This window comes from Ictidomys tridecemlineatus, chromosome 6 (assembly GCF_052094955.1).
Source record: "Ictidomys tridecemlineatus isolate mIctTri1 chromosome 6, mIctTri1.hap1, whole genome shotgun sequence".
NCBI lineage: Eukaryota > Metazoa > Chordata > Mammalia > Rodentia > Sciuridae > Ictidomys > Ictidomys tridecemlineatus.
Genome location: NC_135482.1, coordinates 172,623,943 through 172,639,054, shown reverse-complemented (window position 1 = coordinate 172,639,054; position 15,112 = coordinate 172,623,943). Strand labels below are relative to the sequence as shown.

Sequence of the window (15,112 nt, the reverse complement as noted above, 5' to 3'; positions counted from 1 at the left end):
TAAACCATAATTTGATGCTATCCACATTTGGGTCTTCCCCAAAGCAGAGCAGAATCTCCTGAAACTAGTGCACTTGAGTCCACACAATCCACACCACAGAAAGGACGAGGAAGACCATCAAAAACGCCATCACCATCACAACCCAAAAAAAATGTGTAAGTTGTAAATAATATTAAATTTCAAACCAATTTCAAATTATTTTGCAAAAGTTCATTTACTATATTTAAATCCAAATATTTAGTCCCATTACACTAGGTAAGATAAATTTTTATAAACTTACCTAGGTGATTGATATCCCAGTTAAACCTCTGGGTAGTATTTATTCATTTTTATAGGTTTAGGCAGAAGTTTATGAATGAATACCAAATAATACAGACTTTTTATGTATCTAAAGAGATGATTAGGTATTTTTATATAATCACTACACATTTAACCAGGTTGCCTCATCATCACAAGCTACAATTTTTCTTCATATTTCCTCATTGCAACTTTTTCTTTTTAAAAAATTGGTTTTATACTTCTGCTTTTATTTTTTGAACTTGTCATAGAAAAGTAACAGATACCATCTTTCTTAAATCCATAGAAATTATCACATGTTGATCTCAAGTATTTTATGTTTTTGTTTTCTAATTGAATTCATTTGTCTATATCTAAATATAGATAGTTTTGGGTATTCACACAGGCACATTTATAAGAGAGGTATAGCAACAAACCTGTATTGTCAACATGACAAATTATTAACATGACAAGAGCATCAATACTGTGATATATATGGTTGGAAATATTTTCATCTCAGTTATGTAAGTGGAAGTAGTTTATCTTCGCTTCATCAGAAATTCTGCACACTTTTTCTGAGAGAATCCAGTATGTAATTACATCTGCAGCTTCACTTTTCAAGTGTTGCCAACATATCTTAGTTACTTGATTACCTTGGAGTGTTTCCTGTTCCTGTGTATTCCACAGGAAAAGGAAAAGTTGCCTAAGCATCTAGCCAGTACTTCATGCCTCCTAACATGAAGGTTAGGAATAAATATTAGGAACTAAATATTTTTCTCTCTCAGGTTAAAGATAAAGGTAAGTGCATTTTTTATGGCAACTTCACAGATGTATTTGAATTCAGCCAAAGAAAAATCACTATTTCTAAACAAAGAATTCTTAGGGAGCATTAATACCTGTGATGAAATTTTTAACAAGGGAATAAAAGGGGTTAAATATTTTATTCAGCCTTGTAACTTTAGTTTCTTTATATCTGGACATCATACAATTAAGGGCTTAATGTGTTACCTTCCAAAACAATACAAATTCTCTTATGCATGTTCAAAACCTAAGTTTATTTGTTTGTTTTACAATTCTGTATAGGAAGAGATTCTGTGTTCTATCTTGGCAGCGTGTTTCCTTGCTCTGGAGGCCTCTTTTTCAGAGCTAGAACATATGGTATTAGGTGGTATAGAACATATGGTATTATATGTCGTGTGTGTGCGCGTGTGCGCGCGCGCGTGCGTGCATGTGTGCATGTATGTTTTCTGAGCTCAGTGGAATTGAAAAAGATTACCATTATTTTCCATGCACTTCATGTATAGTGGCACTTAACAAGCATGGTTCTTATCCTCATGGGACTTACTGTCTAATGGGAATGCAGTCATTAAAGAATCACATTAATAATCACATAAATAAAGAATTATGGCTTCTGGGGCTGGGGTTGTAGCTCAGTGGTAGAGCACTTGCCTCATACATGTGAGGCACTGGGTTTGGTCCTCAGCACCACATAAAATTAATAAATAAATAAAATTGTTTTCTAAAAATATTTTTAAAAAAGAATTAGGGCTTGTGATATGCATTGAAGGAGAATTTTAGGATGCTCTAAGAGAATGTAATAGGAGAATTGGGGAGGTGGGGAAATATATTTCTTTGAAAAATGATAATAAGTTGATTATTTGAGAATAATAAAGAGTTAAGCAGTCAGAGAATAAGGAGAAGGACATTCCAAATGGAGAGAACACTATATTTGAAGTTTCTGAAGTGGGAAAAATCTTTGCAAATTTAAAGCTAAAGGAAAGCCAGGGTTTGCTGGATTGTAGTTGTGTCAGGAGTTGGAGAGTAAAAAGAGATGAGAACAGACAGGTAGGCAATTTATCTTCAGAGTCATTATAATAAGTTAGTAGGTTTTAGAAAATTACTCGTAAGTTCTGTAGAAAGATGTAAATAGGTATTGACATCAGCTATTCTTTTAACACTAAATTTTTAAAAACCTAAGTAAATAGCAGATAGATCAGTAAGAGTAGAGGGAAGGGAAAGGGGAAATACTGGGGACTAAATTAGAGCAAACTACATTTGATGCTTTTATAATTACATCAGAATGAATCCTAATGTTTTGTATACCTAAAAAGAACTAATACAGGTTTTTTTTATAGAGAATATTTTACAAAAGGAAGAGACAAGAGGCAGGAATGGTTTGAATTAGATAGTAGCGGTGAAAATGGGGGAGAAGTGAAGGGTTTGTGATTCCTGTGAGTGGAATGTATTAGGCCAGGAATGGTATACTCTTTTCTGCTCAAAGAATTTTCGCTTTGGTTTGTCAGTGGACATAGAAGTCTTTTCTGAGTTGTAAAAGGTGAAAGGAAAGTCAGACTTTTGAAATCTTTTATGGTTATAGTCAGTCACACTTAACTCTTGTTCTTTGGAAAATCTATGTTTGTAAGATTCTAAAATAAATAGTAAGGCTTAGAATATTAAAAATACATACCTCATGATGTAATTGAGGGTAAAAATGGTAGAAGAATTCACAAAATATTTGATGCATTTCTTCTAATGAGGTAATCTACAACTTAAGGACTGAAATGTTTATTTCATTTTACATGTTTTTACTCTAGCCGTGTAGGACGCTCCAAGCAAGCAGCTACTAAAGAAAATGATTCAAGTGAAGAAGTGGATGTGTTTCAGGGTAACTCTCCTGTCAATGATGATATTCCACAGGAAGAAACAGAGGAAGAGGAAGTTTCTGCAGTAAACGTATGTGTTTATTAAAATGTCATGTGTTAGTAGTATGCAGTATAAAAATAGATTCAGTAAATATTTTGTCAGATCCATTTGGCGCTTAGTGTTGCCTGTAATTCCAAATATAATTCTTTGCTATAGTTTATAGTGCCAGTACCAGCTTGGATAATACAACTTGGATAAAAACAACTTTTATGGAAGTCTGAAATGAAGTGAGAATAATAGGTATAGCATAGTGAATGCATAAACATCAATTCTAAACTGAATGTAGAGAAGTACAAGTAGCAGTTTAGCATCAACACTTGAAGCATTTAATTTGTACCTTGATTTTAAGGCCATTGATATCCGTGAAGTACACTATTGTTTATATTTCATGAATTTGACATTTCTGTTTGAGTTTCACAATAGACTAGAAAATAGGGATGTGGTGCTTCCCAGGGGAAAAATTTTTTTTTTTCAGTTAATTGAATGGCTTTGCCAGTTAACATATCTAAGATACTTCTCTTTGGAAAACACATAATCAGCGTAATTAAATATTGATATACTAATGCTAAATCTTTTTTAAAAATTTATTTTTAGTTGTAGTTGGACACAATACTTTTATTTTATTTTTATGTGGTGCTGAGGATTGAACCCAGTACCTCATGCGTGCTAGGCAAGCGCTCTACCACTGATCTACAACCCCAGCCCCTAATACTAAATCTTTAGATTAGCTCAGCCAGCCTTCTTTCCTTGAGAAACTTGAGTTCTGTGACCAACTTCCACCAGAGTTGTTCTTTGCTGACTTTGTCCTTTTTCATGTAAGCAGTGGTCCTATGTGCCCTGGGATTTATTTGTGTACATAGGTAGGTCAAGCTGAATTGTACTCTCAAACTTGGTTTGGCTTAGCTACTAAAGGTTTTTTAAGGCGGGTGGGGGAATGACAGGGGTCAGAGTAAGATTTACTAATCATAGAAAAATATGCAGTAAATTAATTAAAACCCTGTTCTTTTTATATTTATATTGTTTATACTGATCTTTAGTTTTAAGCTTTCATTAGCATTTGTCTGTAAATGGTAATATATTTAATCTCATATTATTTATATCTATTTGATAGCTGTTAGAAACCAAATTCTACTTTTCTAGAAAGATAGTTGCAAGCACAAGTTCATAATTATCAAATGTTTTCTTTTACTACAGAAACATAAGTAGAAAGATGATAAATCCATGTGTAGTTGTTTTTCTTACTCTGAAGTTTAATGTCTGATCATTTATCTCTAGGCTTATCAGATAGAAAAGTAAATTACTTTGCTGATTTGGGAAAGGCTGTTTATGGGCATGTAAGGATTTGGATAGAGACCTAAATATGTGATGCCAAGGCAGAAAGTTAAAAGGAGAAAGGTTTCGGGGAAACAGAGAAAGCAGATTCAGAAACAAGTGAGAATAAAGATTGGTTGAAAAAAATAATTACTGTTATGTTTAATAAATGTGTTCCCATTTTAATGAAGTCTCTGGTGACTTTTCTCTTAAGGTACGGCGGCGAAGTTCTAAAAGGGAAAGGCGATGAACAAATATAATTTTCTTTATGAAAACTTTGGAAAAAATCATTTTTTTGTCAAGCTTGAGGCTGAATCAAGCCTTTGATGCACAAAATGGGACTGCTGAGGAACGGACAGTTGGACCTTACTTTATGACCTCATGCATTTGTGGTCACACGCTTTAGCCATACACATGGTGATGACATTGACTATGGAGTATTGTGAAAGTGTAATGTGCGATGGCTATGTAGACATAAACTAAAGAAAAACCTGTAAATATCTTTTTTTCTTTCCTTTTAAATGTTTCTGACTTCTAAAGTGCTTGTATAGCTTTTATCTGCGGCTTTAAACTGACAGTACCCAACTGTTTACTGGATCTATTGATTTGAAAAGAGTTTGTTAGGATAGATCTTAAGCAGTAATCTGTCAGCGTATTTGTATTTTCTGCAGTTTTACTGTGAAAAAAAATTTTTTTTCAACAATTGGTGTCATTTTCTTGATGTCACTATTTGTTGGGAGTGTTAAATAGTCTTTTCCCCTTGTGTATCTTACCTAGTGTTTACTCCTGGGCATCCTCAATATTCAGAGGTGCTAAATGGTTTGCCATTACACCAGAATTAAGCTTCTGATGGGAAGACACCATGCAAATTGTGAAATAGTCCTAACGTTGCTTGATTGCTTTACAGATCAACTCAGTATTGGTCCCAGAATTTTCTGACCTTTCATGGCAATGAAAATTTTAAGAAGAAAGAGATTTAAAATATTTTAATTTTAAAGAGTGTGTTATAAAATAATGTAATGAATTCTTTATCCCATTTTATCATCCCTTTTCAGTTTTTATTAATCTACTGTATCAATAAAATTCTGTAACTTGAGTTTTTCATAGTCTAGAATGTTGTTGTGTATAAGTAATTTCCTTTTGAACATTTTGTTCAGAAAATGCAAATTATTACACTATAATATAAAATCTGATATATACACATTTAGAAAATACCAGTTCTTCATAACAGTGTAAAGTTAATCAGAAAGAAAAAATTTTATTGATGCAGTGTGTCTTTATAAATCTGTTCTTGAAAGCCAAGTGTTTTGTATTTTATAGTGAGTTGCATGTTTATGAAAAGTGCTGAAAATGAGATGTGCTTTTTTCTGTAAATTCATATTTAGCCACAGTATATGATAGATTACCCCATAACATAGTTTTTCATCAAAAGCTTATTACTGTACTTTATTTTGGAGCCAAAAATTGTTTTGGGGGGAGGGACAGGGTAGAAGTGATATATTCAACTATATCAGCTACTGTATGAATCACAGTCTTACAATATTGAATGCAACTCCACTTCATTTAGATTGGTTGAAGTGGAAATTTATTTGGATTTAGAACAGATCTTTTTCTTTTCTTTTTTTTTGTTCATTGTAATCTGCAAACATAGAAACAAATTGCTTAAGGGAGTATTCTTTTTACAGTTATATAGACTGTATTTTGAACCAAAACATACAGATTACTGATTAATACTTACCCAAATCATTTTAGTATTTCAGGTGCTGTTCTTTTGTTTTTTTCATGGTAGTTAACACCAGAAAAAAAAATCATATTCTAACTTATTAAATTTATCACATTGAATAATGGAGCATTTTCATATAAAACACCATTATGTTTAAGGTATATTTCCAAGATTGGTTATAATAGATGGGGGATATAATAAAGAAGTTACTATTTTAGAAAATGACATTTTACTATTTTCCAGTGTGTTTTGCAATTGATGTGATTTTTTTTCTTTTAAAGATTTCCATGTTTTTGGAACAACCTTTTATTTTTAGAAAGATGTTTTGAATTATGTTTTCTCAGTGTTTAACTTTTCTTTATTTACACCAATACCGACACCAGTGATTATAGGAAGCTGCTGTATGTCGAGGCAGCTAATTTTGGATTACAATACTTTTTTTTCTTAATGTTTAATTAGTTCAGTTTTCCCAACACACTATTTCTGTTGCAGTAGTACAAAGGAGGCATGTTTTTAAATCTATAACATAACAAATAAGGAATAGCTTTGTATTTTTGTTATTGACTAAACTGCACCAGAAGTATTTATGGAAATATATCTTCAAGGCCATTTTATAAAACATGAGAAAATGATTGTGGAAGATTTTTATTTGCATGATCATAGTTACCCAGATTTCATTGCACTGTACATCATTAATATTGTACATCATTTCACACATACAAAAAATGTTCATTGTAGATTTTATGTTCCATGCCAATAAGTCTGTAATTTTACAATGTGTCTGTTGATTTTTGGGGAGGATTATGATGTAAATTTTTCAGTTTTCTGTAGAAAAATAGGTGCAATAATGATCAAAATTTTGAGTCTCCATCTTAGAGGCTTATCTTATTATTATGTTTAAACAACATTTTATGTACTAACATTTGGAGAGCCACATCCTTTAAAAACAATAAAATTAAGTGTGTATAAAACATTAATTGCTAACTGTTGTTAGCACACTCTGCAGTGATAATGTTTATTCTGAAAGTACGTACTGTATAACATTAAGAAAATATTTAACTCACTGTAACAAGTTCCATTATGAAAACCTTAAGGTCCTCAGTGAGGTTACCTTGCTGCACTCTGTAGCAAATCCATTTAATCTACATTATAATAAAATTTCTTGCTGCAGTGCAACAGGAAGCTTTTTCAGTGATCTTCACTGTATATGTAAATTACAAATGTGGCTGTAAAACTTATTCCAGATATTAAAGGTTAAATTGCTTTCTATATCTTCTTACAACTTGTAAGTTTGATTTGTAAGATTTCCTTTTGCCCACTTGAAAATTTCAGAGTTTGTTTAATTTAGGTATATCTCTACCAGATAGTATTCATGTCACCATAATGAGCAACTGGTAATTAGATAACCAATTTTCAGACACAGTTTTTGAATTTCTGTGAAGTTTAATAAACATGAAAGCTTATATAATTGTATTTTTATGTGAATCAATATTTAAGTACTAAAAAGAAATAGGCATGTTTTGGTGGTATTTTAGTTTTGGAGCCTTTGTTTCATGAAGGGGAAATATATTTCCCAGTAACATTTTCCAGATATAAAACCTGAGCTCACAGAAATTTACTAAATACTATTTAAGTTAGGGAATTGCATAACTGAAGGAAATTAATGTATAATATGAACTTTGAAAATCAGCACAAAGAAAATAAGTTGCTAATGTTAGTTTTATTAATTTGTTCAACAACCATTTTATTAAATGCCTAATATATGCCAGGCACTAAAAAAATTTGACTCTTTTTTTATTAAGGATAAAGTTGTGATCTACACAGACTAATTTAACTGCCTTTGTGGCACTTATGTTGAGGGTGGGTGAATAAGCAAAAAATAATTAAATGTCAGATTGTGAAAAATATGGTGAATAAAAAAGGAAAGCCAGAATAGAGAGTAATGATTAGGGGAGAGATTATTTGATGCACTTTGAAATTATGTTATTTGGTGCATAAGGCTTAATATTGTTCCATCTTTGTGATTAAGTGATACTTTTATAATTACAAAGTGTCACTTCATATCTGTATGAATACTTTGTCTATTTTGCCTGATCTAATATAGCCATACGAGTTTTAAGCTATTATTTGTGGTTATTTTCATCCTGTTTGCATCCTTATTTTAAAGTACGTGTCATGTAAACATTTTGTATTTGTGTCTTGTTCATGTATCGAATTTGAGAATCTTTGTCCTTTTAATAGTGTTTAGACTATTTACTTTTAGTGTAATACTGATAGGGTTGGTTTAAAGCCTATCATGCTTTTTCCCCCTATTTTTTATTTTCTCCATTCTGTACCTTCTTTTAGCTCAGTATAGAACCACTATTTTTATCTCTTCTATTAGCTTTTTAGTTATACTTGATTGTATTATTCCTTTAGTGGTTATTCTATAAGTTATAATATGTATGTTTGACTTTTTACAGTCTGTTATATTAATGCTTTTACAATCTTCAGAATAATACAAGAAGTTAAAAACAGCTCAATTCTGTTTGCTGCCAATGTCCTTTGTGTTACAGTTGTTACATATTTTATAGTTATTAATGCTACAAAGTTATTGTTGTTTCAAGTAATGTTCTTTCATGTTTCCCCATTCATTTTCTAATCTTTGTGCCCTTTCCCCCAGTCAATTTTGTGTGTGTGTGTGTGTGTGTGTGTGTGGTGCTGGGGATTAGAACCCAGGACCTTGTGCATGCAAGGGCAGGCATTCTACCAGCTGAATCCCCAGCCCCTTGCCCCCTGGCATTTTGTACTTTGTATTTTCATTGCTTTTCCTTTATGCTGAAAAACAACTTTTTAGTATTACTCTTTGGGTAGGTCTGTGGGTAGTTAACTCAGTTTTCTTGAGAGATCTTTGTTGCACATTCATTTTGAAAGGTGGATATATATATATATATTTCAGTAGATATAGGATTCTCAATTGGCAGTTTTATTTGGTACTTTTAAAATTGGCATTCCATAGTCTTTATCTTTTCTGTTGAGAAACAGCTGAAAATCTTTATAATCTTAGTGAGTGATGGGTCTTTTTTTTTTCTCTCCATGCTTTTTAGATCCTCTTTGTATCTTGTTTTCAGCAGTTTGACTATAATATGCCTATGTATAGTTTTCATTCTATTTATCCTGCTTGGAGTTTACTTACTGACCTTGAAATCTGCAAGCTGATGTCTTCCATCAGTTTTGAAAGTGCCATCTCTCTTCATGTGTTAATTCATGTGTTAATTCTACTGTATTACTTTTCCCTGACGCTTCAGTAATAAATACATTAGGCCATTTGTGTTTCTTGCCTATTAATTTCTATTCTTTTCATTCTTCCTTTCTCCCTGCACTTCATTTTGGATATTTCCTATTTTCTTTCAATTTACCAGTCCTTTCTTTTACTATGTTCACTCTTCTGTTTAACACGTCCAATTAATTATTAATTTCAGATATATTGTTTTTCAGTCCGAGAGTTTCTAGGTAATAATATTTTCACTAGTCCTGTCTTTTCACCAATCTTTTCCTTTTTGTATCTGGGTGTAGAAGATGTGTTATTAGGGGTTAAACCAAAGGGCACTGAGCTAATCATTACATCCCCAGTTCTTTTTATTTTGAGACAAGATCTTGGTAAGTTACTAATAGTCTTGCTAAATTACTGAGGCTGGCCTCAAACTTGGATCTTCCTGCCTCAGCCTTCTGAGTCTCTGGAATTACAATCATGTGCTACCATACATGACTCCCCCCACCCCAGTGTTATATAGTTTAAATCTTCATGAGCTAAAACCAACATTTGAGTCATCTGTGGGTCTGATTGTTGTCTTATTCTTTTTTCTCTTGATTACCAATCACAGTTTCCCTGGTCACATCTTTTTCTTCCTCTTTTTAGGTCTTATAATGTTTTTCATTAATGCAGGGTCTTGTATATAAAAGAACTAATGGATTGGGGTTGGTATGGTTTTCCTCCAAGGGAGAATTTGCCTTATTTTCTGCTGGGTGTTAATAGGGATTGATCAACTCAGTTCAGGAGTTGGGCATGAGTAGTAGCGTAGTTAGACACAGTCCACTTGTTTCAAATATCTTAAGGATAAGACATTACATGGTAGGTTTTTCCCTTTAGCACAGAAAGGTCACAGGAGAGTTTGTTCAAGCTTTCAGTCCTACCCCACTTCAAGCAGGAAGATGACATCTCAGCGTGGACCTTGATTAAGTGAGGGACCAAGCCTTAAGAATTCCTGGGAGATGAATAATTCCATATTCCAGTACACAAAAACCTTTAGACAAGAATGAATTTTGTTCATCAAGGATTAGAAGAAGATTAATGTTTCTAAAGTGATAATAAAGGATTAAAGGGGCAGGAAAGAAGGAGATACCAAAGAGCCACATTACTCTTGGGAGTTTTGTTAAAAACTTGATAGGAATCCATTTATAAAGCTTTGAATAGGAGAGTGATGAGGGGTTTCTTTGTTGGTTTTAATTTTAACAAAATATTACTCTATTGTATGGAGGATGGATAGTTGAATACAAGAGTAAGTGCACAAAATTGCATTGAGGTATAACAGTAATATGGTCACTCAGTACACCATGGTAGTGACAGAGGTTGGGAGAGAGTTGAATTCATTATATATTTTGAAGTTAACAGCATTGGTTGATGGATTAGATATAGAAACGTGAGGGAGAAAAAAGACACCAAAGTTTTGAGCCTGAGAAACTGAATGAGAGGTGGTACCATTTTATGATATTGGGAAGTCCAGTTGGGACATATTTAAAGATTTGGTGTCATTTGTCCATCAGTCTGAGCATGTTTATTAGTGTATGTATATTAGCTATTAAGAAATTTATTTTTTTCAATAACAAACTTGGCATGCTGGGGTGGGTGAATTGATAAGATGAAATCATCTTTGTGTTTAAATTCTCCTGGGATAATAACACCACCGCATAAGACTTAGGAATGTGTTTTGTGGTCTTTAAATATATGATAGAGAATAATTATATTTTCTAACAGTTAACTAATAAAAATCTTGATTTCAGAAACACACCAGTTAACTTGAATAGTACTCATTAATGGTGATTATAGTAGAGGTCTTATAAATATGTCACTAGTTGTTAACTTATGTTTGATGACTGGCTAGCTGGGAAGTTCAGATGGGGCAAACCACTATGACCTAAACACAAATAATTTGTAAATACATATTTATGACCAGAACGTCCCTGAACTTTCCAAACCTACATTTCTAGTGCCTATTTGATCTCTTCTATTGAATATCTCAGAAACATCTCAAATTCAACCTGTCCAAAATTGAATGCATAATCAGTCTTTCCTTCCCAAATCTGACCAACTTCCTATATTAATACGCAACTGGCATCTACCTAGTAATGCAAATCAGAAATTAGAGATTGTCTTTACTATTCTTCACCCTATCCAGTCTGTCATCAGATCCAGTTGAATTTATCTCATTATACTTCTTTTTTGCTACTGTAGTCTCCCTCATTTTAAGTTCTTATTTCTTTGATTCCAGATTGATTTCATATTTACTCATTTCACCTCAAATTTGTTTCCATAGTGTCACCAGACTCTTGTGAAATAAAACAATTTCATTTTCTTCCAGCAGCAGCATCAGCAACAACAACAAAAAGATAAACTAACCATACATATAACTTTTAAAATTTAACATTGCTTTTAGGATAATGTGCTCTACAAAGCTATGCATCTTCAGTCATTCCTATGTAGTTGACATTTCCTTCACATTCTGTCTGCTACATTGTTCTTCCAGTCTCTTCAACCAGGTTACTGTTTGTTAGGGTGGATATAAGAATACAGAAATTCAGAAAACACACATTTTATTCTCTCTGCTTGGCAAACTCTTCTTTCTTCCAGTCTGCCTACTTACTGCCTATTCACACTGCAAGAGAAAATTTACCTAAGGAAGAGTTTTTATAAAGCTTTGTGCTCAGGGCAAAAGCCCATTATTATTTGTCTTCTTGTTTTACCCTTCTATAGCATTTAGCACAGTTGACATTTGGATTATTTGATTAATGCATGTCCTACTACCTCCATTATGGTAAACTAGAGGAAGACAGAAAAGGAGTTTTTGTTCACCAGTTTATGTTTAGCATTTAACACAGTGCCTAATGCACATAGCAAGTGCTAAGAGTTTGTTAAGTAAATGTAAATTATCAAAATGTAAAGAGTAGACATTAAAATAGTTCTGGTTTAAAATGAAGGCAACAGATAACTAAAAGCTGTATAAATGTTATTGTGTCATAAAATCTTAACCATGGGTGTGTGTAGTAGTTGATATATCCTTTAAATAGATGAGGAAACTGAGGGTGAGATTATTCAAACTCATCTTTTTTTTTTAAACTGCTTTTTCTTATTTCTGGAGAGAGAATTTTTTTAATATTTATTTTTCAGTTTTCGGCGGACACAACATCTTTGTATGTGGTGCTGAGGATTGAACCCGGGCCACACGCATGCCACACGAGCGCGCTACCGCTTGAGCCACATCCCCAGCCCTTTTTTTTTTTTTTTAACTGCTAAAAACTACACGTAGTCTCCTCATCTTTAAAGCAGTGAAGGAAGATTTGATATCATGTCTGTTTTACTCCAAAGTCATGCTCTTTGTGTACTACCTCAACTATTAATCACCAAATTACATCTAGTAAATACTAATAAATCTCAAGTATTAATAAAATAATTCTCAAATTTTACCCTATTAAGGGAATTAATATTGGCCATATTTTATTGGATACTCTGCTACTTGTTTACCTACAACATTTCTCATTATCTTATGGGAAATATGGGAAAAATTTTACAAATAAACTTAGACTTTAGGTGACATACATAAAGGTTACAGAATGGAGCCAGTCTGAGCTCATGGTCTTAAAATACCTAACCCTTGATTTGGGTTAGTATTCAAATAACTGTTTTATTTATTGAAAGCACATAACATGATTAAGACATATCTTGGGGGCTGGGGATGTGGCTCAAGCGTTAGCACGCTTGCTTGGCATGGGTGCGGCCTGGGTTCAATCCTCAGCACCACATACAAAGATGTTGTGTCTGCTGAAAATTAAAATGTAAATAAAATATTTAAAAAAGACATATCTTGGGAAGTGATGGATAAAGTATGAATTTGTTTAATGTAATTTACATTCTTGAGCTTTAACTATGTTCATGGTTTTTTTTGAGTTGCCCCCAGGATGCCTAAAGTTAACATATATAAAGATCATGAGAAAGATAGGAATACTGTTAATACCTTACAGATGGTGTCTGAACATACTAATGGGTATGTACATACTAGATATGTTCACCGTGGGAATCAAGGAAACTCGGCTCAGCTGGAGCAGATGGCTTTTTGAGTTATGGTTGAGTGGTAAGGTAATTTCTTTGAAAAAGTAGGAGAACATTGTATATGACTTTGAATTCCAAAGTTAACTAACAGAGCTACTGACAACTTTTTAAACCTACAGAATGAATATAGGAAACTTACGACTTAACAGCTTTGGGAATGTTTGTAATACAGTTAAGGCCTAAAATTAGGGAGTCCAGTTAGATAATTATAAAAAGATTAGAATAACTTTATAGATTGCAGTTACATTAAAGCTTCAAATTGTTTATCTCACCCTTCTTAACAAGAGTACCTATTGTATAGGTATGCCATGATCCACTTAATCACTGCTTTTTTTCAGTGGACATTTGGGTTATTTTTGTTTTTCACTTTACAGCAAGTGATCATCCTGTAAATAATGTCTTTGTGCTCAAGTGCTAGTTTTCCTGCAAGAAATAGACTACTATGTGGAGGCTGTGGAGTAAGTCCTTTCAGATTTTAAATTCTAACATGTTGCTTTTCAGAAAGTTTGCCAATGGTCTTTTTAATTTTTGTCAATCAGTGGTTAAAAATTTCTTTGTTTTTGTTTGCATGTCTGCAAGTACAAATGAAGCAGCATTGTTGGATGTTTTTATTTTGATTGGCTTTGTGTTACATGTACTTCTTGTTTCTATTCTTTGTCCAGTTTTCTGTTTTAATTGCTTATCTTTTATCATTATTTTTATCTGGGCTATGAACTTAGCCATACCTTATGATATTTTATTTCCTATAAAAAGGTGCAATTTTTGGCCAATATATATGCTAAAAGTGAGTTTATTCTTTCCTTGGGGCCTCTATATATTCTGGTATAAATCACTTGTTTGTTAAATATGGATGATATCTTCTGCTAGTGAGTTATAGCTAAGCATTCTTTAAAATACTATCTTCTGACATATAATATAGAAGTTTTTCATTTTAGTGTCTCGGTTTTGCGGTCACTACAAGATTTTGAAAACATTTTCCTGTTTTCTTCTAATACTTACACTCTACCTTTTTTTTTTAACATTAAATTATTTAACCCATTTTGAGACTCTTTTTGTATATTGCATGTGATTGTGGTTTGAAATGCCACATCATGAACTAAATATCTTTATATACATGGATCTGTTTTGGATTGTTGCATTGATCTCTGCCTGTACCAGCATCTAACTCACTATACCTATACAATGTGTTTTTATATTTGGTCTAAATTTACCTGAGTCTTAGTTTTAAAATATCTTGATGGGGCTAGGGTTGTGACTCAGTGGCAGAGCGCTTGCCTTTCACATGTGAGGCACTGGGTCCGATCCTCAGCACCACATAAAAATAAATAAAGATATAAAAATATCTTGATGATTTTTGGCTATTGTTTTATCGGAGAAATCAGCTTGTTAACTTCCATTCTTAAAGATTCTATTGGTATCTTGAGGGAATAGCTCTTAATGTATAAACTAGTTTGCAATGCAATATTGAGTCTTCCCGCTGAAATAATGTTTTAAGGCCTTCCTTTCAATACAATTTATTATTTTCTTCAGAAGAAATAGACTTTACATATCTTAATATTTGTGGGTTTTATTATTATTGCTAATGTTATTACTGTCATTTTCTAATTGGTTTTGTCTGTTATACTGTCTTGTTTTCAGATGCTTTGCTGAAGAACTCTTATTTTAATAGTTTTTCAGTAATTCTCTTGGATTCACTAGTTACCTAATACTGTCTGCATACTACTGGTACTCTTTCA

The 15,112-nt window shown here is 32.6% G+C and overlaps 1 protein-coding gene across 7 annotated transcripts in view; it reads left to right on the top strand.

Moving 5' to 3' along the window:
* Pds5b (PDS5 cohesin associated factor B) overlaps positions 1-14,720 on the top strand; it is a 200,021-nt gene extending 185,301 nt beyond the window's left edge. For 3 of the 7 annotated variants that reach the window (XM_078016127.1, XM_078016125.1, XM_013360889.4), the window contains exons 33-35: positions 45-155; positions 2,871-3,009; positions 4,505-14,720. In XM_078016127.1, coding sequence (XP_077872253.1) covers positions 45-155; positions 2,871-3,009; positions 4,505-4,540 — 286 coding nt within the window. In that variant the 3' untranslated portion in view covers positions 4,541-14,720. Of the gene's footprint in view, positions 1-44; positions 160-2,870; positions 3,010-4,504 lie in introns of those variants that run through there. The other 4 variants (XM_078016128.1, XM_078016126.1, XM_078016129.1 and 1 more) reach the window with 3 other exon arrangements.
* Positions 14,721-15,112: the final 392 nt, after the last annotated feature.